The 25,971-nt window shown below is 38.7% G+C and overlaps 1 protein-coding gene across 1 annotated transcript; it reads left to right on the top strand.

Annotated features, from left to right (window-relative positions):
• Window positions 1–710: 710 nt before the first annotated feature.
• Window positions 711–23,911, top strand: CHODL (chondrolectin). Its single transcript, XM_065913654.1, has 6 exons — window positions 711–1,158; window positions 11,542–11,851; window positions 11,997–12,154; window positions 17,200–17,286; window positions 19,337–19,439; window positions 22,551–23,911. Exons 1-6 carry the CDS (start codon window positions 1,080–1,082, stop codon window positions 22,633–22,635), a joined length of 822 nt encoding a protein of 273 aa, XP_065769726.1. The 5' UTR covers window positions 711–1,079; the 3' UTR covers window positions 22,636–23,911.
• Window positions 23,912–25,971: the final 2,060 nt, after the last annotated feature.

The raw sequence follows: 25,971 nt of genomic DNA on the forward strand, positions 1-25,971 counted from the left end.
GATTGCAAAGAAATACATACCTTTATGCCCAGGAAATTCCCAAGTATTCCAAACATTTATTTTGTGTTGATGGTTTTCTCCGGAGCTACAAATACTGAGATAGAAATCAGTTGGGAAAACTGTGTTTCAAATATTCTCTTCAATTTACTCCTGTGGCAATTTAGTCAAACAACCCTGCTTGGAAGTAATCTCCTTGCAGAACCGAGGTGGGGAAAAACCTGCCAAACAGCATAATTCACCGAATAGGTTTTGGCTCCCACTCCACCAATCCATCTTAAATAGTGGCTCGTGCCCTGCATCTAGCAATACATATGATCAAGCAGTATAGCACAAAAAAAAAAAAAAAAAAAAAAGAGAGAGAGAGAGAAAGAGAGAAAAGCCCCACAGTTTGGCATCCCCGTGGACATTAATCTTTGAGAAAATCAAATGGATACAACTTTTGCCAGAGTTTAATAGCAAAGCTGTCTCATTTTACACAAATGAGTCTGCTAGCGAATGGAAAGGGGAGAGCGCGAGGAGGTGGGGCTGCTGACTGGACTATTTTCAAAGTGGCTCCAGTTCTTAGGGGAGGGGCCAAGGATGCTCCGCAGGGCAGGAGAGACGAAGTAGTTAAAAATTATTCCTGACGAGGGGCTGGAACCTCGGGGACGTGGGTATATAAGACGGCGCCTCCAGCGCAGAGCTGCTGCTGCGTCCGTAGGAGCCACGACCTGGGCGCACGGGCTCAGCCCCTCGCTGGCCAGAGGCCGAGGAGAGGAGCCGAGGGGGCGGCGGGGTCCACACCGGGGCTCCTGCTGCTTTTCTGGGACAGACACGGGACCCCCTAACTTCGGGGGCCTCCCTGGAGACGCGCACTCGCAGGGTCGTGCGCTCCAAAACCTGCGCACTCGCGCGCGGCACCAGCGCGCCCGGCGCCAGGTCCGGCCGGAGGCGATGCTCGCAGGGGGCCGGGCAGCCGGGCTCGGGCGGCGGGCGTAGGGCCTCCAGCCGGGAGGCAGGGGGGTTGCGGGGTTAGAGCCCCGGCCGCCAGGCGGGCAGAGGCCACCTTCGCTCCGCGCCACACCTGCCGCCGCGCCGCGATGAGCCGCGTGGTATCGCTGCTGCTGGGCGCCGCGCTGCTCGGCTTCCACGGAGCCTTCTGCCGCCGGGTGGTCAGCGGTGAGTCCGGGGCCGCCCGCCGGGCGCTCCAGCCGAGAGGGGACCGCGGGCGCGCGGGCGAGGGCCGGCGTGTCCCGGGGTGGAGGCTCTCCCAGGGGTTGGAAACCCGTGCGGGGTAGGTAGGGGGCCGGAAGAGGCAGGGGGAATGGACTGTATGCTGCTTTCTCCCCATCCCTCCCTAAACACCCAGGAAAGTTTGGCATTCTTTTGGAAGTGCCGGTTTAGTAGCTGCGAAGCCAGCTCTGCGCTTTCTAGGACTTTCGACTTTCTTTATAAGAGAGTTGGCCGCAGGGCTGGTACCTGCAGAAGGGGTGGGGTACCGCGGAGGCAGACGGAGCCCGGAGACAGAAGAGCCGCTGCAGAAATGCCACCCCCTGTCGGCCTGGCTCCACTCCAGTCCGCGCCCGGCCGCCCGGGTTCACGCAGATGATTTCTGAGACCAGACCTGTTCGCGGTGGGCGGCTCACCGACCCGGGGGTGCTCAGCCTTTGTTCTCAGGAGAGCTGACAAAGACCAGGCCCCTGGGCGTCGTGGGAGATCTTTCCTTCACACACCTTGCTGCAAGTTGGGGACTTCTCAGAACAGGAAATCGGCTCGAGTTGGGTTGAGGTGTGCATGATCATCAGTGCAGGTCTGCGCACACAGTAGGTGCCCAGTTAGGTCAGTCGAGTCTATGGCCAGGAAACGGATCAGAATTGGCAAGCTTCCCGGCCTTTGCTTTTTTTTTTTTCTTCGATGACTTTTACTGTCCTGTTGTTGAGCAATTCATACCACATTCACTCTCCCTTACTTTTGGAGAAGGTCTCTTTAAAAAAAAAAAAAAAAAAAAGCGAAGATTCTTGAAAGCCTAGGATGAATGAATGGGGCCTTACAGGAAAATTGAGCATAGCTACCCTTATTGAAATTTCTTGTGATGCTAATTATAGTGTTGCAATGGATATTTGTTAGAGGTATGTGGGTTGTGTTTTAAGTGTGTATTTTTTTTTTTTTTGAATGTAGAAAGCACAGATTCTTTTTCACATTCTGTGCGTCTGTATAACAGGTGTCACTAGAGGTAGATGACAGATGACAGAGACTTAATCAGTAGTGAAGCCAGACCTTTAGAAATTGGCCTATTAAGCTTAATTGTTACTGATATTCCCCTCAGCAATGTGATGTTCTGCATCTTCTGAATACAATCCTTCAATGTCTGGGTATCAATCACACTCCACTAACTTTTTGGCCCTCTGGAGATATTGGAATTAAATACATTGTGTGAAAGGTCACTTGGAAATACATGTTGCTTACTTTTTTTTTTCAGACTGTTATTATTTAAATATAAATGGAAACATTGCAGAATCAAATAAGGTTACAAAAACCCTGGCTTTGGATTCCTCCTGCCGATGATAACTTCAAAGAAAAGTCCAGCATACAAACTCATCTGAATGTGTGAATTAAGCATCTGACTGCCTTTGTCTCTGTCAGAATTATTTGTGCAAATGAATGAAGAGCAGAGATCAGGCTCTGAGCTTAAGGTGTTTCTTAAACACATTGAGAAACTTCACTGACTTAGATAGTCTCCATTAGGTACATTCTTGTTTCATCCCTTAAAATTTGCAAAGGGAGAAGAAGAATGCATGAAGCAGACCTTGAGAAAACCATTGATGAAAAGTTTATGTTGTGTTCTATTATTGCATAAATGCTTACAAACCTTTTGCTGTGTTTTTCTAGTAAGTATTTATAGACATCTTGTAGGTGACATCTGGAAAATTTCTAATTAAGTGAACATGATTTATTCGATTTAACATAAATGATGATGTTTACTTGATAGTAAAATAATTACCTAGTTATGTTTTTCTTATGAATAATTTGTCTTGTGCCATACAAACTCACATTGAAATCTAACCATTATAAATTGATTTGTAATTTTATCCTCTGAAGACTAATTTTTAAAAATGTATATATCAGCCATAGTGGCATGAGAACAGAGCAGTCTAAAGCCTGATATTTCAGAAACATTAGCTCTAATGTCTCCTTGGATGCTGTTAGCTTTGAAAGGTGCATCAACTTTTTCATGCCACTAGGGACCATTTACCAAAATTCTATTTAACTGTCTGTCAACTGAAACAAGCTTTTCAGGGCCATTATTAGGAACATATTTACAATATATGGAATGCATTTTTTAGTTATTGAAGATCATTACAACAATTATAATTTCCATATAATGTACCAAGATAACCATTTATCCTAGGGAAAAAAGATATGAACTCATAACTTTATTCAATGAGATACTTTCCAATACTGTTACATACACCACCTTTTTAAAAGTTGAGAGCATTATTTATAAATGAAGTGAAAGCATTTTAATGAGAATGAGCTTGTGAAACATTATCTTAACCTGCCTCATAAGATTTCATAGCAGCTAGCAGTAACAGAAAAGTATGTTTATAAAATTCCTGGCTATGCTTGTTTTGATGCATGAATATGCAATAAAAATATATAACTATAAGGATAGTGATCACAGAATATCTAGTGAATTTTTGATTCTAATTTGGAAATTACTTTAAGGTCTTAGACCAGTACTGATTTGTGTAGCAATGGTCCCAATCTTTTTGATACCAGAGACTGATTTCGTGGAAGACAGTTTTTCCATGGAACGAGGGGTAGGGGGATAGTTTTGGGGTGATTCAAGCCCATTACATTTATTGTGCACTTTATTTCTATTATCATTACATCAGCTGCACCTCAGACCATCAGGCAGGTTGGGGATCTCTCATGTAGAGGATATCCCTGGGGGGTGCAGGCATTTAAATTTGTGAAATAACTGGTGGGTAATGACTTCTTCTTTAGGACAAAGGTAAGATAGATTTTACTTTGGGGGTATATGCATACATGTGAAAAAGAATTCAAAATTCAAGTCTCTAAGATGGGAGAATATATCTGAAGAGCACATGGATATTCTTAAGCATTTAAAGAGTTTTGAAGTAATGTGTGTGTCTTTACTTTCTCTTTTTAAGTACATCCATCAACCTGTTTATACCGCAAAGTGCATTAGGTGTGTTTCAGGGTACCTCCACATATCTGCAGAGCACTTTAATATGTATTCACTTGAAATTACTGAAATTGGCAAACATTTTATTTAGAAGACTGAACGATTTAGAGACTTCCATTTTGATCATCCAAATGCCACAGGATATCGCAAAATCATTGGTGGTGACCAGTAACCCATAGATTAATAGCAAGGGACATACAAGATTTTTTTTTTTTTTTAACTGCAAAAAACTGCTGAGAGTATTCCAGCTTGTGGTACTATTCCATGACATCATCAAAAGCATAAAGTGATGACAGTGCAGTTTTCAAAGACGCAATTACTTTAAGTATCTCTTGGGCAAGAGAGGCATGAATTAATCTTATTAGCAGTCACTTAATAAACTACACATTCATCATAGTCATTAATCCTTACCTGCCGTTTTTCATTATTTTATGGTTTTATTTTCATAATTCTTTTACTGGAAGATGGTAATACCTGTTACATTAACATTAAAAAGGGACGTATTATATAAAGATGTTCAAAGTAGAAATTCAGCTGATGGTCTCATTAGCAATGTTGACCTCCTCCAACTCTCTGTCTTCTGTCTTAGATGCTTAGCACACAGGTCAGTGATGGACACGATTACCAGGCAAGATTGTTTCTTTCACGTTTTAACATATTGCTGATGATAGAACATAGCCTGACAATTTGGTTACAGTTATATCCTTGCTGTTGGGGAGATGTTCAGGTTGGACCTTGCTTGTTTTGTTTGGAAAATAGAAGGTCTGGGCTTAAAAATCATTAAGGAGATATGGAAAACCTGAGATAGATGTTGCAATAGGAAACCTATGTCTAAATGTTAACTAAAAGAAATTCTGCGTTCTGCTTAGAGGGAAACTCTCCATGTACAACCCCAAGCATGTGTTAGCCATCCGTTAATCAATCATGAGCCAATGCTAAACATGATAGCATAGGTTATAGTTATTATGTATATATGAATCAGTCCCTTTATTCATGAATTTTTTCACCTTAGAAAAATATACCTGAGACCTCTATGGAGGCAACCTAGAAATTTGGGGACATGTGTGAACTGTGGAGCCAGACTGCCTGGTTCCAAACCCTTAACCATTTATGAGCTGTGTGAATTTGGCAAATGGTTTAATTTTTCTGTGTCTCCCTTGCTTCATTGTTAAGATGGGATGAGAGCATGCTCACCACCTGTGGGGTTGCTCTCTGTGACCCCATGGACTGCAGCACGCCAGGCTTCTCTGTCCTCCACTATCTCCTGGAGTTTGCTCAGATTCATGTCCATTGCATTGGTGATGCTGGATAACATCTCATCTTCTGCCATCCCCTTCTTTTGCCTTCAGTCTTTCCCAGCATCCCAGTTGTGGGGTTAAAGGGGTTCAAACACAATACTGCAGGTCGTATCATGGACACAGGCTCCACCAAGAAACTGTGAGAGGAGACTCAGCAATTTAGGCCACAGCTGTCACTGAGGCCACCTACAGGAGAGCAGCCTGGATCACCAGGAGAGATCCTCTTTCCTAATTTACCCAAAGGCGTGAGGAAGACTCTTGAGAGTCCCTTGGACTGCAAGGAGATGAAACCAGTCCATCCTAAAGGAAATCAGTCCTGAATATACATTGGAAGGACTGATGCTGAAGCTGAAGCTCAAATACTTTGGTCACCTGATGCAAAGAACTGACTCATTTGAAAAGACCCTGATGCTGGGAAAAATTGAGGGCAGGAGGAGAAGGGAACGGCAGCGGATGAGATGGTTGGATGGCATCACCGACTCCATGGACATGAGTTTGAGTAAGCTCCAGGAGATCGTGAAGGACAGGGAGGCCTGGTGTGCTGCAGTCCATGGAGTCACAAACATTTGGACAAGACTTAGCGACTGAAAAACAACAATGGATTGTGCTAGCTGTGAGGGTTTGCACACTTAGCTATTGATAAATCTCAGGCTATTATCATGATTTCTTTAAATCGCTGAGCTACTCTTACTTTTTAGGTAAGAAAACTGAGGCCAGGAAAGTTTTAAATAATGTCCCTAATATTTCCACAGTTCAAGTAAAGCTCTTATTGATCGAAGTCAGCTCTTAGTGATTCAGTGTTTGAAGTCTTCACTCACATGATTACTTGGTTTACATTTATTATTTAGATCTTATTTTAAATACTGGGTTAATGAAATAAATTCCATCCCCTTCTCAGAAGACTCTCCAAGATGGAGAGTTAGGATTTGCAGATGCCACCATTATTTAACCAATGGCCAAGACTGTTTTGGCTGTTTGTCAGTATAGGGAGATGGATTCCAGCATGATCTTAATAGCACACTATGCAATTAATTACATTACAAAATCTGTTGCAAAAGTAAAGTTTATTATAGCAAAACACTTTTATAATGAAAAATTCTTAAAATGTTGGTGCAATATTGAACAGTAAAAGCAGAACAAATAATCGATAGCTTTCCTTTTTAGTTTCAAAGTTTGGGCATTATAATCGGAAGTCATGTTACATTGTATGTTATAGTTTCAGTATATTTATCCCTTTGATTTTGAGTAGAGTGAAAAAGAACCATGAAAAGCAAATTGATTTATGGTATTCTAGTGAAATGTCCAAAGTCCAGTTAGTCTGACTTGGGGAAGATTTATCATGTAGGTCCTCTTTTGTACAACTTGTTTTTCTTTGCAACTAAAGGTAGATCATAATTGAACAACTGGAATTCATAGTACGTCTTCCATGTTTTTATTGAAAAATATGATAAAATTCAATACTTACTGAATGTTGATAATATATGATTATAGTGTGAGGTGTAAGAAAAAAATGTTATTGCTTTCATAACTGAGGACTCAACTTTCAGAAATTTAATAAATATAAGCAAAACCTAACCAAATCATAGGCTTCTCAGGTAACTCTAATGGTAAAGAACCCACCAGCCAATGCAGAAGATGTAAGAGACATGGCTTTTGATCCCTGAGTGGGAAAGATCCCCCAGAGGAGATCATGGCAACCCAGTCCAGTGTATTCTTGTCCATGGAGAATCCCATGGACAGAGGAACCTGGCAGGCTGCAGTCCATAGGGTCACACAGAGTCGGACACAACTGAAGTGACTTAACACACACACCCGCAAACCCAATCATAGATCCTTTCTGTCCAGGAAGAAAAAATTCTTGCCATGACTTATGAGTTGGTCCCGCTTTTACATTGTTACTAAAAACATTTAAGACTCTGCCAATATTTAGCTCTACAGGAATTTTTATGATTAAGAAAAAAGACAGAGTTATCTATTTGTGGAAATAGTAGAATCTTAGCTATGATAATGATAGGAATGGTTATTTTAGCAGTCAATACTAAAAATTATCACTGAATTAGAGTGCATGTATATCTATGTAGTTGTATATGAGTATGTGTGTGTGTGCATGCATGCATGTATGAATGTATGCATGAAACCAGGAGTTGTTGACTCCTAGGTAAAAAGTCTTTATCTCTTGTAAATAAGCCAACAATAAAAGAAGATTTCCCACCACAGATGTTAGGTAACTTTTAGCAAATTGTCATCAAGCTAGCCCTAGTGTAATAAAAACTGCTAGGTGGTTATCTGATTATTTTACAGGTGGGAGAATAGTAGGTGGAAGATTAGATGTAGTAGATGGAGTTAGATGTAGTAGATGGAAGACTAGCTTCCCCTTGTTTAAAAAAGTCAACGGAGGATTTATTCTGGATCTTTAAAAACAAGAGAAAAGGAAATTCTCCATGTGATCTCACAGAATGAGGAGGGATGTAGTCGTAATGGCTCCCTAAGAAGATTAGCCTTCAGAGAAGTGGGAAAGTTGCTTCCAGAAGACCGGTATTAATGGAACTTTTCTGGAAATTACGGCAACATTTGTTTCCCAGCTGTTGAAAGTTCCACTGCTCTTACAGCCAAGTGTGGTCAGCTGAAATGGTGGTGAGCGGTTCAGAAGCTGTTGCTTCTGCTGATTTTGCTGCAACTTGGACCAAATTTGCCAAATAAGGCGGAAATCGATAGTAAAACAGAATTGGATGTGAAGAAATTCAGTGTCAGCTTTAACTGATTTTATATAGAAATACCATAAAAATGTGCAGTATAGCTAATAATTTCCTCAAAACTGCCTTGCTAAAGCTGAACTGCTAGTAACTTCAGTTTTAAAATGTGTGGACACAGCTGATACTCAATTAATACACTTGGCAGTTAGCATATATCTGTAATTGGTGATTGGTCATCGTCCTCATCCCTGAGAGTCCCCTGATATGCGGCCACCACAGTCTACACCCCATCTTCCAGGATCCTGGACCGTTCCATCATCCACTGCCAAAGAAATGGTGCCTGGCACAGAGAAATGCAAAGGCTGGCTATCGTCCAGGCCTCCTACAGTATTAGTTCTCAGCTGTTTTAAATATAATCCCTATCTCTAGATTTTTCCTTCATTATTATTATTTCCGTACAGACTGATGTTTATCAACAGGTTGACATTTCTAATACCTAGTAGTGGTATTAGGAATTTCCACAAGACACTTAAAGCTCTCTTATGCATTTAATTAGAAGTGCTATTTTAATTTTATAAATAAAATTTCATCATTTTTCTTGTATCCTCATCATAAATAATAAATCTCTGCATTTATTTTTCAGTATGTCAAAGATAATGAGCATGGACTTTTAGCTTATAAAGTGTGCTAGGCATTTCCTCTGAACTACTGCTGCTGGCTTTGTTACATAAATAATTTTTAACTCATTAAAATTTCTGGCTAATGTTTTTTTTTTCTTAATTTGGTTTCTTTCTGTTATCTTGCCAAACAATCTTATTGGACTAGTTAATATTTCAAAAGTACTGGGATCAAATTGAAGTCTGAGAGTTCTTGGGTGGAAAATTGAACAAGTTGAAAGCTCAAGGGAATGCAGCTCAGATATATTTTGAGATTTAGAAGTATGTAAAAGATGTAGAAATGAAAATAGAGATAGAGCTTGCTTTAAAAATACAAGCCTAAAAAGCACTAGGCTTAATGGCATTGCTAACGTATTGACAGGGACAACCATTTTGAACATTGACATCATCACAAACTCTAATAATAAATTAGAAATTAAAAAAAAGTTGTATTAGTGTCAACCATTGGGACTTCCATGGTCATCTCCCCCAGATTATTTATTTCAGGCTGATTTGTCCCTTTGGTGTCTCTTTAATTCCAGTTTCCTGTAGTCACTCATATGAACATGTTATTTTTCATTAACCGTTAGTCGGGGCAGTCTCTTAATTTGTTCTTATTATTCAATGTGTCACTCCTGAGTCCAGATCACAGTTAATGAGACAGAGAGGACATCTGGCTGTCTTGCTTGCATTGCTGGAACTTGTATGTTGTTAGTTGGCTGTTCTCAGCTTGTATCAAGATACTGAATGCCTATCCCTCAAACACTGGTGTGAGGTTAATGGCCTTCCACTGATTTCTTCCCTCCTGCCTCCAAGTGTCATCAGAGGTCATTAACTGCTGATTCTGGGGGAGAATGGATGTGATACCAACACTGGGTCAGTGTGATGTACTGTAATTAAGAGTATAAAGCTTGAATGCTTTATTTTAAATATTCTAACACTGGCTAGAAACAGTGGTATAATAGCCCTCTAATACTGACAGCTTTTCTTGATCAGCTATAAGATTAAATATACAGTGAATAAAGCCTTCAATCCCAAGAAGAATAAGAATTGTAAGCAGTGAAGCTATGTCTTGATTTCTTGGTATAAAGTAACTTGCCTTAATTTTACATAAAACACTAGCTTGTTTTCCAAGGGCAAACCTCAAGCCGAACTGAGAGGCTGAAAGGGAGGTGGAGACTGTGGATAGCAGGCTGGGGATGAGGAATGATGACAGAGATAGGGCCATAGTGGTCTTTAAAGTTGATAGCAAAGACTTGAGGTGAATCAGGGAAGCTAATGAAAAGCAAAACGAAGCAGCAAGACCATTGTGGAGACTGTGTGTATGGCCTTGGCATACTTACTTGGTGATAAAAAGAGGCAGGTGTAAACAATAGAACAATAGGAATTTCGTTGCTAAATCCTGGACGCTACTCCTGTTATTTATATGGCTTTTTTATGATGCGGTGTGTGATCATTCATATTTGTAGTTCCGTCATAAAGTAATTAAGAGTATTCATTCTGATCTATATGTAGAGGTATGTGAAATTCAATTTTGAGAGGCCTTTTAATTCAAACTTTTGTTGCCTATGTATTTAAGTCTTCACAGTTGTTCTTAGTGATGTCACAGCAATGAAGCTTGATAAAAGGTGATATTTCATTAAGAACGATTGAGAATTATCTTAAACTTCATTTGTGGTTCAATCTAATATTTTGACATAAATTTATATTCTCTTTCTATATAGCAACTTTTAAAATCATTCATAGATATCAGCATAGATGGTTGAACTGAGTGTTGTAACTTATAAAAACCTTTAAAATACAAGTGAAAATTTGCATTTTAAATTTCTGTTCCAAATTCTAAGTATCCTAGAGTACTCTAGAAGGTTTACCTGTCACTTCTAATACCACACTATATTAATAAATTGTTTCTTATTACCCTTACCTTTATACTGACTTCTATTCACTTGAATTTTAATATGTTTGCTCTCAGATATATACAAGAAAAACAAATATTTACAGTTTATATTTGCCACTTTATTTAAACTTAAATTATTTAAATGTATTCACTTCATGATGCCTTATGTAGAAATTGCTTTTTTACTTTTTATTTATTCCTTTATGAATTATGATTCTTATTTCATAATTTTGACCTTTTAGCTTCCTTTACTGTGTATACTTGACCTTTCTTTATCTACTTTCACTTGCTTTAGCTATCAGTTTACAAAAGGTAAGCCAGAAGAATTATGACTTCTCTTTACAAAAATTTTCTTGGTGCATTGCTTCCATGGTGGCTCAGATGGTAAAGAATCTGCCTGCAAGGTGGGAGATCTGGGTTCGATCCCCGGGTCCGGAAGATCCCTTGGTTCAGAAGGGAAAGGCAACCAGCTGCAGTATTCTTACCCAGAGAATTCCATGGACAGAGGAGTCTGGTGCGTTGCAGTCCGTGGGGTTGCAAAGATTTGGACACGACTGATCCACTTATACTTTCTTTTTCCCTGTTTTGAAAAGTTTGGGTTACTAGTTTGTTAGGGAATCAATTAGCTTTTGTAGATTGAAATAGGAATCTAGACTATTTTCTAAACTTTATGCAGTGGTTCAGTGGGAGAAACGTTCTTGGTAGAATCTTTCTGTTTTGATTGGTTCTTTCATTTTAACATGTAGCAAGTAGCATTGTGAAGATAGTTCAGATAATCAGTACATGGATATCTTTTCTTTTTTTTCAGGCCAAAAAGTATGTTTTGCTGATTTCAAGCATCTCTGCTACAAGATGGCCTACTTCCACGAGCTGTCCAGTCGCGTGAGCTTTCAGGAGGCACGGCTGGCTTGTGAGAGCGAAGGGGGAGCCCTTCTGAGCCTGGAGAATGAAGCAGAGCAGAAGTTAATAGAAAGCATGTTGCAGAACCTGACAAAGCCGGGAATAGGAATTTCCGATAGTGATTTCTGGATAGGGCTTTGGAGAAATGGCCAGGGGCAAACATCTGGTGCCTGCCCAGATCTCTACCAGTGGTCAGATGGAAGCAGTTCCCAGTACCGGTGAGCAGGGATCCTGAGCAGGCAGAGGCCTCTGGGGGGGACTCAGAGGGCAAAGACTTTGGGGAGATGTCCGTTACCTGTAGAGGATGTCGGAGTAGAACAGGCGAAGTCCCTGAGAAGCGTCCCTGGTCCTCTGTCCTTGCAGAAACTGGTACGCTGATGAGCCTTCCTGTGGAAGTGAGAAGTGTGTTGTGATGTATCATCAGCCAACAGCCAACCCTGGCCTGGGGGGCCCCTACCTTTACCAGTGGAATGACGACAGGTGCAACATGAAGCACAATTACATCTGCAAATATGAGCCAGGTAGGAGGCACTGTAAGCCAGGAGGAGCAGACTGCACGTGTGTATTGGCTTATGCTGTTCATCTTTAACCTTCGCTACCTGGGCTCTTTTGGTTTTTCTGCAGTGAAACACAAAATTACTTTGCAGTTCGATGACAGAGTATTGAAGCACACTAATCTATAAAGCAAACAACTGCCCAGTGAGTTAAATGGAAGGGAGTATCTAGAAATATCCAGGGAGGTGTCTTTAAGAGACAGTAATTATTTCTAATATTAAGGCCAAATTGTGTTTTTGTAAACAGGTTTTATGAAGAGTAAATATCTATTGACAAACATTTAAGCATTTAGTATAATTGTGTAAAGTAGGTGTGTCATCAAAGCACCTACGAGTTTACACATGTAGTAGCTTTTTTGGAAGATTTTCTGGTCTATTTAAGGGAACCGAGCACCATTCCTCTGGGATATTAACTTATCCTGTAATGGCATGATATTTGGTTTCTATTCCTCAGTGAAAATCAGAATGTCAAACAAACCTGGTGCAGAAAAGTAAGAGCATGTGCCATAATCTTGCTGTGGTCCTCAGTCTATGGAATATGCTCCCTCAGTTTCCTCCTGTTGGAAGTCTCCAACTTTCTTACCTCCTACAGCACATGGAGAGGTTGCTCTGACCTGAGCTACGGTAGCGTGGTTTCCTACTGAAATGGTAAACTTGAATTACTTTGAATAGGAAAGCGGAACTGAATTGAAATTTGACCAAAAGAGAGACTAATCAGAACTTTGTAAACTCATCTTTTTAATGATCTAAGAAAGTCAACTTAGATACTCAGGCTTTGAGGTCTTTGTGCTGTTTTTATCCACTCAGTGATTGGAAGTTTCATTTGAACTCTCCCACGGGCTGTCTGCCTGACCTCGAAGCATATGTTCATGGTAGGCAATTATAATCAAGTACTGCTATTTCCATTATTCTCTTGAAATTATACTTCTTCTTTACTCATAAGACTGTAAAGCACAAGGGATTACTTGGATTAGATTTACCCTTCTCTTCTATTTATTCTGCTCTTGAGTATATTAGCCTTCTTTCTTTATCCCTGGTGAGTTTATTCTTTAAACCTCTTGGTGGTTAAATCCATCATTACCCTCTTAGAAGCCTTTGCAAAATGAAATCTGTTTTGCACTTAGGTTCTTTGTCTAGATTTTTTCCTTAGAAAATTATAAAGTTAAAATTCTCTGACATTTTAACTTTGTGACACTAAGTGCTTGAAACTGTTAAATGAAACAAAGTATATTATGGTATGTTCTTAATACAATATTATCTTCTCCTTTCTTTGAACTTTTAGTTGACCCTTGTATACTATTTTACCTTGCATCACACTTACCACTTTATTCAGGACACTATTATCTCTGAATCTTGTTTTGTATTAGGTAGTCTAAGTTTATACTACTTATGGAACAGCATTTTAGACATAAAGTTATTTTTTTCTTTATCTTCTATATTCTACCTAAATCTTCAAATATGTATAGCTTTTGAGCAAGACTATTTTATGTACTTATTGTTTTTGAAGCACTTGAACACTTCCATGGCTGGTCTTATTAATGTACTTAGAGTTTCTGTACCTTATTTTATTTTATTTTCATTTTATTTACCTTATATGTAACTGATGGAGAGGGCATTCCCAGTGGCTCAGCGGTAGAGAAGGGTATGGCAACCCCCTCCAGTATTCTTGCCTGGAGAATCCCGTGGACAGAGGAGCCTGGTGGGCTACAGTCCATGGGGTGGCTAAAGAGTTGGACATGACTGAGTGACTAACACACACACATATGTAACTGATCTTCTTTCCTTGAGTTTAGTGTCTTATTTATGAAGGATGTTGGCTTGATTAAATTCCTTGCTTGTATAGTCAGTGTTATTTTGGTGGTGAATGGCAACCCACTGCAGTATTCTTGCCTGGAGAATCCCATGGACGGAGGAGCCTATTGGGCTACAGTCCATGGGGTCGCAAAGAGTTGGATATGACTTCACTTTCACTTTCAATTAGCTTTTTAGTGGTGTGGGGATTGGAGGAGCAAGTAGTAAAACTAATCTACAAATTGTAACAATACTTTGAACTTTATTCTCTCACTCTACCAGAAGTACTATGTGACTTAAACTCAGTCTCCTCTTTCTGCTCCTGCATATTATCTAATAGCATGACTTGTTGTTTGGTTGCTAAGTCATGTCTGACTCTTTGTGCACCCATGGACTGCAGCATGCCAGGCTTCCTTGTCCTTCACGATCTCTTTAAGTTTGCTCAAACTCATGTCCATTGAGTTGATGATGCCATCTAACCATCTCATCATCTGTCGCCCCTTTCTCCTTTTGCCTACAATCTTTTCCAGCATCAGGGTCTTTTCCAGTGAGTCAGCTCTTTGTATCAGTTGGTTGAAGTATTGGAGCTTCATCTTCAGCATCAGTCCTTCCAATGAATATTCAGGACTGATTTCCTTTAGGATTAACTGATTTGATCTCCTTACAGTCCAAGGAACTCTCAAGAGTCTTCTCCAGCACCACAAGAGCATGACTATTGATATACAAAAGTGGTTAAAAAAAATTAGCCTAGATATACAGAAACTGAATAATTCACTTCTAAATTTTATCACTTTCCTCTCCAACATTTTTTGTTATTGTCCTGTGAGTTGCATATTTATTCTTTGGGTCTATCACTGTTATCCAGAGACATTATTAAGGGGATGCTTCTGAATCCAATTTTTCAGTTCAGTTCAGTGGCTCAGTTGTGTCCCACTCTTTGCAACCTTATGGACTACAGCACGCCAGGTCTCCCTGTCCATCACCAACTCCTGGAGCTTGCTCAAACTCATGTCCATCGAGTCAGTGAGGTCATCCAACCATCTCATCCTCTGTCATCACCTTCTCCTCCTGCCTTCAATCTTTCCCAGCATCAGGGTCTTTTCCAATGAGTCAATTCTTCGCATCCAGGGGCCAAAGTATTGGAGTTTCAGCTTCAGCATCAGTCCTTCCAATGAATATTCAGGACTGATTTCCTTTAGAATTGATAGGTTGGATCTCCTTGCAGTCCAGGAGACTCTCAAGAGTCTTCTCCAACACCACAGTTCAAAAGCATCAATTCTTCAGTGCTCAGCTTTCTTTATAGTCCAACCCTCACATTCATACATGACTACTGGAAAAATCATAGCTTTGACTAGATGGACCTTTGTTGGCAAATTAATGTCTTTGCTTTTTAATATGCTGTCTAGTTTGGTCATAGCTTTTTCCCAAGGAGCAATCGTTTTTTAATTTTATGGCTGCAGTCACCATCTGCAGTGATTTTGGAGCCCCCAAATGAAGTCTCTCACTGTTTCCATTGTTTCCCCATCTATTTGCCATGTGGTGATGGGACTGAATGCTATGATCTTAGTTTTCTGAATGTTGAATCCAATTTTTATATTTATTAAAATTACATTAAGCACTGTTATTCTTAGACAATGAAAACGGTATGTATGAGATTGTATTTCAAAAATTTTGTCACTTAATCAAAAATTACATTAAAACTTTTGAACTATTTTAAACAGAACCAGTTCTATATTGATAAATTGCATAATATCTGTATTATTTGTTCAGCAAATAACCAGTTGAGCACCAGAAGCGAGGAGTGCCTAAATTCTGTAGAAGAATAAGTGTAGGGTAGGACTGAAGGCTAAAGGAGGCAAAGTGTCAGGGCAAGATATGTTTAAAAGAATAGTAAATATTATTATAGGATGGTGTATGATTAAGTTTCTAATGAATAGAGACTATGTGGCCAAATTAGAATAGTAAACATTACAGTGAAATGATTTAATATTCTGAAACTAATGTAAGATGCTGAATGTGTTTTTTCTTTTCCATTAAGAGAAAAATAAACAGAGTTATATTTTTGGAACAAATGAAAGGAAATGTACAGGTTATTTCTTAGTAATTCTGTTTAATTTCTCTAAACTATTAATTAAACCACTGCTTGTGCTAAGTCGCTCAATCATGTCTGACTCTTTGCAACCCTATGGACTGTAGCCCACCAGGCTCCTCTGTTCTTGGGGATTCTCCAAGCAAGAATGCTGGAGTGGGTTCCCATCCCCTCCTCTAGCTCAATCCAGGGATTGAACTCAGGTCTCCTGCATTGCAGGTGGATTCTTTACAATAGTGCCCTAGAAAAAGATATTAGACAGGAGAGCAGTACCAGATCATTATAAAAAAACAATCAGTGTTTTTCAAGTGTGTGGCAGTTGGAAAAATCTTGCCTCAGAAAAACCAGGGAAAGAAACAATTTGCCAGCCTTAATTTATGATAATTTTTTAAAAGATGTAGATACTGTTGAGAAGGAAATCTAAGGATGGCATTGTTTGTAGGGGACAGAAATGTGCTTTAGAACATTTTTATTTGAATCATCAATTCTGGGTACTGCCCACATGCAGTTAACTGCTGTTTTTTGTTGTGAGGAGAAATCTAAATTATACCCGATAACAGTATAGAAGACTTTCGGGTCGGGAAGATCCCCTGGAGAAGGAAATGGCAACCCACTCCAGTATTCTTGCTGGCGAAATCCCACGGACAGAGGAGCCTGGCAGGCTTATAGTCCATGAGGTTGCAAAAGAGTCAGACGTGACTTAACGACTTAAACAACAGTTGTGTAGAAATCATCTTTGTTGATTTTTCTTCACAGCTAGTGCCTCACTTTCTTATGCTCACCGATTCTTGCCTATCTTTGCCTACTTTTGTACCTCCTTTGTCATTATTACCTGTAATAGGTTATCATCAGCGCAGATGCTCTGGATCATTAAATGCAGTCTGGGGCTACAGGAATTCACCCCGTGGATCCAAGTTGCAAAGAGTTACCAGGCAGATCTTTTATTCAGAGACAATTAAATGCTGCCTTTATTGTTAAATCATTTCATATAAATTTAAATTCAAAATAGAATTAGCTGGAAGTTGTTCAGAAATCAATGTTTATTTTGTTTTGTAATAAGCTTTTCTTTTCATCTACATTTGCATTTGTCTTATTTACCATTATACATGATAACTGTGCTTATTATTTACAGAGATTAATCCAACAGCTCCTGTAGAAAAGACGTATTTTACCAACCAACCTGGAGATACTCATCAAAATGTAGTTGTTACCGAGGCAGGTAATTAGTTCATATGTCTTTAACTCACCTATAAAGAGAAGAAAATGTACTTTTTTTTTTATTGGAGGATAATTGCTTGACAGTGTTGTGTTGGTTCCTGTTGTGTACAACAATGTGAATCCGCTGAGTGTGTATGTATATCCCCTCCCTCTTGAGTTCCCTCCTGAGATCATCGCAGAGCACTGAGCTGAGTTCCCCATGCTACACAGCAGCTTCTCACGAGCTATGTATTTTACACATGATAGTGAATATATGTCAATGTTACCCTCTCAATTCACTTTTGCTTCATGTTGGCCCCAATTTTCTTGTTGCTTGGTGAAAAAGTGCACTAAACATAGGCCTATGGAAATTTATTTTAGAGTGGCATTGGAACAAATGAGGCTAAGCTAGTTTTTGTGCGTGTTTTTTTTTTTTTGGCCACACAGTGCGGACTGTGAGATCTTAGTTCCCCAACCAGGGATCGAGCCCACGCCCCCTTCAGTGGAAGCACAGAGTCCTAACCTTTGGACCTCCAGGGAAGTCCCCTAAGCTAGTTTTTGAATAGAAATTGTGTTTTCTGTATCTAGTACTAAACTAAGTATCCCATGTTAAAATGTGGATTCATAAGGATCTTCCCCAGTTTGTAGGTGTTATGATATAAATCAGAGTGTTCAGTAGCCTGTAAGGAGTAGGGAACTGTAAATGTTCAGGTATTGACTGGGGTAAGCCAGGATTTAAAAAGTCCAGTTTGTAGGCTTTGGGTTTTCTGAGGTATGTATGGAAAACCGCCACACTGGCCAAATTCAGGCTACCAAGTGACATGACCGAATAGCAGATTGAGTAGCAGACACATACAATGAGCTTTCAACCCAATGCCTACGGCACACCACTGTCTGCAAAAGAGACAAAACCCAATCCCAATGCAAATCTCTTTGTAGTCAAAAACTGCTCTTAGTGTCCGCTAGGGGCCTATTACAGCTTGGTGCAGTTGGTAAAGAATCCCCCTGTCAGTGCAGGAGACACAGGAGATGTGGGTTCGATCCCTGGGTTGGGGAGATCCCTGGCAGAGGAAATGGCAACCCACTCCAGTATACTTGCCTGGAAAATTCCATGGAGCGAGCAGCCTGGTGGACTAAAATTCATGGGGTTGCAAAGAGTCAGACATGACTGCGTGACGGAGCACGCACGCATTTAGACTAAGATAATGGCTTTCAATTTGCTATCTCAATACATAGCTTTCTAATTTGCTTTTCTTGTATGGATGTGATATTAAACCTTAGTGCTTTTCACTTTTGGTTGTCTGATTTTAAAACCATTCAGACCTTGTAAATCTAATCAAACAGATCAGTAAATAATTATATTAGGAATATTTTCCCTCTTGTGACATTGAAAAATTGTTTAATAAAGTCATTGCAAACTATATGGGGGTTCTGTGTGGCAGTTTTTTATTTTTCCAAGAATACCTAACATTATCTAGTGTGATGGAAAAGGATTAAAAAAAATGATTCATCTTAGAATTTAATTAAGATCAAATATTTATGCCTCTGGAGTCTTATGTCTCTAGGTTATGACTCTATCATCAGTTAATATTTACGTATTTTGGCTTAATCCCAGAGAGTTATGCATGTCATCACGGCACTGAGCTTATTAGTTAGGATAATTACATATCCAATAAATCAACAATTACTTTAATCATGATTATTCTTTAATAATCAGTGCTTGTTTTCAAAGTAATAACTGAGAAGGATTAATGAAGTGAGATAGCTAAAGTTATTAATATGTTATGAAAGCCAGTCCCTATCTGAATTGCAAATTTAATAATAGTTTTGGAAATATGGACATTTAACTGGAACATGGCAACCATGCAGCATGATTTTGTTTTTAACTTCTAACCAAACGTAAATATGTTACTTCATTAGATTATTCAGTATTTTGGGAAGACCTTACTTGGTATCTGCTTATTGAAAATAATTCTATTTTGCCTTAATTTTTTGGAAAGCTTTTATAGAGCCATAATGTCAGAATCCTGCCTCAACTCTCTGTTTACATTAAGACTGTTTTACTTTTGTAGGAATAATTCCCAATCTAATCTATGTTGTTATACCAACCATCCCTTTGCTCTTACTGATCCTGGTTGCTTTTGGAACCTGCTGTTTCCAGATGCTGCATAAAAGGTAAGTAAATCATACATGGAGAGACAACTTGAAAAACTTTAAACATGTTTTCAGAACTCTTTAAACATTATGCTTTTAAGTTGCCTTAAGAAAATTGTGATTCTCATTCTTTCAGTATAAATGCAGTATATATAATCTAATAACATATACCTTGATTATAGGATTGTGAATTATCTCATTTCATCCTCACAGGCCATATGAAGTAGGTATCCTTCTGTTTTCTCTTTTTCAGTGGGGAAGATGGTTGCTTAAATGGGTCATACAGTTTGCCTTGGGTCTCATGGCTAATGTGTGTGATGGATCTGAAATGTGAATGTTTATAAACCGACAACATATGCAACTATACTGTACTGTCTCTTTATATTAAGTACAAGTAGTAATGCTAAACCATTTAATCTTGACCTCAAATTGTATGCCAGACTTGATTTTTGGACATGAACTTTGTAGTACCTTTTGCAAAAACATCCTTCTGTTTTATTTCCAAAGGATATTTTAAGTATAGAAACAATTGTAAAATGAGTCACTTTCTAGTAGGCATCTTAAAATAAAGTGATATATCTTAACATCAAGATTCTTGAGAGTATTCTTTTATATCTGTTTACTCATACCCTTGAATTACAGGTGAAATTTTTCATAGGTGTCAGTTTGACAGTTAAACTAAAACATTAATATGTGAAATATAAGTATGTATCAAAGAAAAGAAGATATGGGTTTAAATTAGTGCATGCTTGTTAGAATAAACTAGACATTTTTGTCAGTGTTTTAAATAAAAAATGATAGAATGTTTCCAACAGGGAAGGACATGCAGACAAGTAATTTTTTTTAAACTTCATTTTCTTTTTCATGAACCCTAAAGCATTTACTGAGTTAAAATGCTCCAGAAAAAAAAATTAAATAGATATAAACTCTATAAAAGGTACATAAAAAATTTCTTTAAAGAATCCAAGCTGTGATATATTGACTGTTTAAAGAAGCCATTTTTGAATAATGATAAATAAAGCCTGGAAAATTAACACTGTAATTTCTGTACTCAGTTTATATATATATATTTTTTTTCAATATTTTATACATAATAAAAACAATAGTAGATATCTGATTTTTACCCTTAATTCTAAGACTATAGATGAAAAGATAATTTATCACTATGCAAACAATGAAGCAGAGGGAGGATTTAATATAAATCCCCCCCATCACCCAGCCAAACTGTAATGAAGAGCTGTAAATAGCTAATCGCTGTGAACAAGGATTTGAGAAAAATTATGTAGATCTTCTCATTTCTAAAAGTAAAATTACCAAAGTGTCAGTAAGTGAGTTTTCTCTGAAGTTTGCTTTCCTTTTTCCTTCTTCCAAAATAGTGTATTATTGTGGAGACTCTGCTCATTCTCAAGTCTTCCAGGTTTTTATACTTTGAAGTCCTTGGAGTTTTCACATGTTGGAAATTCTCAAGGGTGAGGAAATAATACTCACTCAAACATATTTCTCAGAGTGAGAAAATACACTCACTCAAACATAAGCCATCTCCAGACACCAGAATTAGCTATTAGTGCTTAATTCATTCTGCCTTAGATCCTCTCATTTTCCTTTCTTCAGGAAAGCAAGGACAAACTTCATCAAAGACTCCAATCCATTGTCATCTGAGTGCCTTGCAAAAGTTTAAATTCCAGTTGGGTACACATGAGGGCTTCTGTCATTCCATGTCATGTTCAAAATAAGAAGTCTTGTTTCCTTAACCCATGATGACTCTTAAATCACATAAATACTAATGCTACCTCAAAGCCACATTAATAACTTAACCCCCCTTTTGTTTTAACTATTTAGGAGAATTTCATGTTTTTCATCAATTTTGCTTGGCTTATTTTCCATTCATGTAAGATAACTTCCTAGGTAGAGATGTGTCGATTTTACTTATTTGGATGCACATCTCCAAAATGTATCATTTAGATACAATCATGTGTTAGCAATAAATTTACAGTTAAATTGAAGTCAATTAAGTAATATTATGAAATTCTATGGCTCAGGCTTGTTTAGAAAGACTCTTTCTTTGAAGGAATTCAGCAGCACAGTGTCTCATAGACAGAGACTGAATGGGATGGGGCAGGAGGAATGCCTGGGGCGTGGGGTGGAGGCAGATGCTACTGAAGGAAGTGTCTGTAGGAGCAAGGAAGTACAGAAGAAATAACAGGGACCACCAGGGTTAGTGATCTAGGCGAGGGCTCATTCCCAGGAAACTGGATCAAAAAGAGCCTCGATCTCGATAAGTATCTCGGAGAGGCTGACTTCTCTTCAACTCAGGAAGAGAGAAACTCAGGAACAGTCACTTTTGCAGGAGTCTTAGAAGTGGCCACTTTATAGAAAAACTTGGAAGACATCCCCTGAAGAAGGGAATGGCTACCCACTCCAGTATTCTTGCCTGGGGAACTCCATGGACAGGGGAGCCTGGTGGGCTGCATTCCATGGGGCTGCCAAGAGCCGGACATGACTGAATGACTAACACTTTGACTTTTCACTTTAGAAGACATCACAGCTTGAGGGACAAGGTGGAGGGCAGGTCAGCCTGAGAGCTAGAGGAATTCTCTCAGGCCTGAATCTTCATTGAACTGCCTTTGTTTCAGAAACTATAGCAAAATTAACCTTTGGGGAATTAAATGACTTAACTATAGGACAGAAAAAAAGTGATGGGTGGAGGGGATAAGACAGTTTTTATATGTAAGACAAAAGCACTGTTTTGATGATTTGGCATTAACGTACCTCCTATGTTAATGGCAGATTATTCAAAAAGCAAAATTAGAAAAATAATTGATCAAAGAAAATGAAGATTCATTGGTGATTATAATAAACAGTTTGAAACTGGGTTAAATATTTGTGTATGTGTCTGAATTCTAAAATATGAAGGGTCAGAGAGAGATTTATTTTTTCATTATCTTATATGAACTGCTTACCCTCTTCACAAACTGGAATAATCCAGAATTTTTTGTAGGAATGAAAAAATCTGCCGATGAGAGAAGAAAGATACTTTTATAAGAAGTCTGACGAAGCTCCATTTGGACCAGAACATGCCTAGTGTGATGAGAAGTCTCAGACATTGAATTTGTTTCTTCTTCTGTTTTTCAGTAAAGGAAGAACCAAAACGAGCCCAAACCAGTCCACACTGTGGATTTCAAAAAGCGCCAGGAAAGAAAGCGGCATGGAAGTCTAGTAACTCATTGACCTGGCTCCAGAAAAGAAAACAGAGTTTTATAATTCTGGATCTGTATAAGGAATGGCATCAGAACATTAGCTTGGAATGGCTTGAAATCTCAAAGGATGTGCAAGATGAACTGTAAGCTCCCCCTTGAGGCAAATACTAAAATAATTTTTATATGTTCATTATCTCATTTATAAAATAATGCTGTGCTAATCATGGAGTGAGACATGCTTATTTTGCTAAAGGATACACCCAAGCTTCAAGTCAATGGGATGGATAAGATGCAGATAAAATGGCTGTGAACACATCAGAGCAATGAGTGCATTGGAAGCCGTTGTCTTTGTCTCTTTCACCTTTCATAAGTTGTAATCTAGTTAATGTAATGTAAATTGCATTGAAAATTTACAGTGTGCAAAATATTTTTCCTTTACATGAGTGTTTGATAGAATGGACTGTACTAGTATTTATTTTTATGATGTCTCATTTTTCAATACATGCTGTTTTGATTAAAGAAATGTATTGCTGTTGTCAACTGAATTCACACACACATACATCGATTACTGTAGAAAAAAATTTCATTTTCTAGAAATGGCTCATCTTCTTTTAGTTTCTCTGCTTTGGGTCAGAGGAAGTTTAGGAAATGTCTTCAGAAATAAGAAGTTATTTCATTAACCGTGGTATCTACTCAAATATTTTACTTAGAGGCAAGAATTGTCTAATTTCAATTGTGCAAGACATGTGCCTTACAATTATTTTGAATTTAAAGTTCAACAGATTTTGTAATAACTTTGTTAAATAGCTGTATAAACAATAATATACTCAATCTAGAACAAAAAATGGTGGCATACACAATCAAGATAATGTCTTCACATGTTGCCTATATAACCACAAGTAGCTGTCCGAGGGTTCTGAAATCAGTCCCTCTCTCGCCAGCAAAGCAAAGATGGTTCTGGTGTTGACTCTGGAGGTGCAGAGTTTGATTAAGGTCTTTCCTGGCTCTGTTTAGCCTCTATCAGCATATAAGGGGGTTTAAGAGTTGGGACTAGTTGAGTGGTCACCATGAGTGTGGAGTTAAGCACAGCACGTTGACATTTCCACGAGGAAAGAAACTGAAATCGTGTAAAAATGTGTTTGTAGGCATCAGTGATCACGTGTTCCCTGTCCAGGTTTGGGCTGGGAGAATAAATTGGAGCGGCTCTGTACTATCTTCTAGTTTCTTCAATGCTTGTGGCTCCTTCCTCTCAAGAGAGAGATGTAACTATCTGGTCTTCAAATGTCTCTGTGCTCCTTTTAACCAAATAAAAAAGTTCTTGTTTCTGAAGAATGATCATTGGTGCTGTCTAAATCTCTTACATGAACAAAGTACAGATGTGTTTGCAATAATGCATGGAAACAAATGACTGTTCAAGTGTGGTAAGAATGGAAGTTTCACTTGCAGGGTGTTCTAAACCTCATCTTTTCAATTAGATAATGAAAGTGCTTTCATTATGGGAATTCACAACTCCAGTTGGTTGGTAAAATTAAGAGAGAAAATAGAAATTAGTGGGCAGTGGTCCGTTTTCAGCTGCTTAGAGACTGAGGAAATGGGCAGCTGTCTTCTAAGCTTACAGCTGCTCACATTTAACACTCCTCTTTCCTTTCTTGGAGACCCATCTTTCTGGGCAGAATAGGAGACCAGCTGCTGAGACCCACCTCTTTCCTGCAAGCTCCCACCATGCATTACTTCCTTCAGTCCGGACTGGATGGAGGGAGACCTGGGCTTTCCCCAATGTCTGTGCCACCCACAGCTACAGCAGCTGCAGGAGGGAGGGGCAAAGCAATGGGGAAGGGACTTGATTTTGCTTTTTATCTTGTTCCAAACCTGGATTACTCTTCTGGTATCAATTACTAAACCCATAAGTTCCTAGGGATGGGATAAGGAACTTCTCTCTTAATAGAAGATGGTAAAGAGTGACTGTCCTAAGGGTTTCTAAAGCTGACCTTTGAAAAATAAAAAGGAGTCTGTGGTATATCTGTTGTAATTTTCAGAACATTGAAATGCAGGTGAAACATTTGTGGAACAATATTTGGGGAATAAAATCAAATAACACACTCTACCCTTGATGCGCCATCCTTTCTAATCACTTCATCCTTTCTATTAGTAGCAGGTCATTGGAAAGGTCTTAAAAAGGATAGTGTGTTCAAGGACTCCCAATTTTTGTTCTAATAATAAATTCCATGAATTTGTAGTCCTCAATCATCTGGCCATACCTTCTTGTTGTGACACTGTTTTCCCTTTCTCTGACCATTGCCCAGAGAGAACTCCTTTTGCTCGGATAGCTCATGATTGTCTACTGTCCCTTCTCTCTGAACTTTCAGGGTCACTCCCACCTACATGGTGGTCCCTTTTTAGTCCCTCAGTAACAACTATTCACTCAGGTCTAGTCCACGTCTCCTTTCTCCCATAAAACTGGTATGAACTGATGGATCTCTTCTTTCAACTGCTTGAAACTTTTCTATTAGTTTGGACCATACAGACCATGTAAGAATGTGTGTGTGTGTGTGTGTGTGTGTGTGTCTGTGTTAATTTGTATAATTTTTTTCTTTCTGAATAAATCAGTAGATTTTGTGGGGTGAGCTAAATTGAAGTTTGTACTTTGGAAGTGATCCAAGAGATTAAAGCTGCAGAACAAATTCATTTATTCTACATTTTTGGCCTTGTAATGGGTAATTCAGCTGTGTCTAAATAAGCTTTGGCCATGCTAGAAATACCCACAATAAACACATCTGTCAGAGAAAACCCATGTTTGTAATACTTGTATCTCTTTGATATGACTGATAACTTTTTGGAAACCCCAAAAAATGCCAGCTTGAAATAAATGGACTGTGGTATAATAATCCAAGTAAAAATGATCTGATGAGAGAATGACAATGTTAATTAGTTTAGCTTTTATTTTGATACAAGGGGGATATATAGATTTGTGCTAGTTTGCTGTTAAACTAGCTTATTTGAGAGGATTGTACAACCAGTTTAGTCCAGGCTTGTGACATGAGCTTACAATAAATATATTTTATTATGGGGAAAACATTAGGGATGTGCTCAAGATGGATTGAAAATGCATTTGGATAGAAAAACAGCAAGATGATGAGATGCTGATAATAGTGACCTATCCTGGAATTAGATAACTTATAGCAATCTATTTCAAACAATACCATACTTTGTGTAAAAGTTTATTTCACTTCTCTTCCTAATTTTGCTCAAACATTACGTGCTTTAAAATAACATTTCTTTAAATAAGAGAGTATGATAAAAATAACGATTAAGAACAAAGGAAATAATGATGTCTGTGAAAGAATAACTGTTTACAA

This window comes from Muntiacus reevesi, chromosome 21 (assembly GCF_963930625.1).
Source record: "Muntiacus reevesi chromosome 21, mMunRee1.1, whole genome shotgun sequence".
Lineage (NCBI taxonomy): Eukaryota > Metazoa > Chordata > Mammalia > Artiodactyla > Cervidae > Muntiacus > Muntiacus reevesi.

What these genes read in the sequence shown, in the direction of transcription:
- CHODL (XM_065913654.1), top strand. Translation starts at nt 1,080, where the DNA reads ATGAGCCGCGTGGTATCGCTGCTGCTGGGCGCCGCGCTGCTCGGCTTC. An exon ending in CTGCCGCCGGGTGGTCAGCG is followed by an intron (nt 1,159 to 11,541) that starts GTGAGTCCGGGG and finishes CTTTTTTTTCAG; the next exon opens with GCCAAAAAGTATGTTTTGCT. An exon ending in GGAAGCAGTTCCCAGTACCG is followed by an intron (nt 11,852 to 11,996) that starts GTGAGCAGGGAT and finishes CTGTCCTTGCAG; the next exon opens with AAACTGGTACGCTGATGAGC.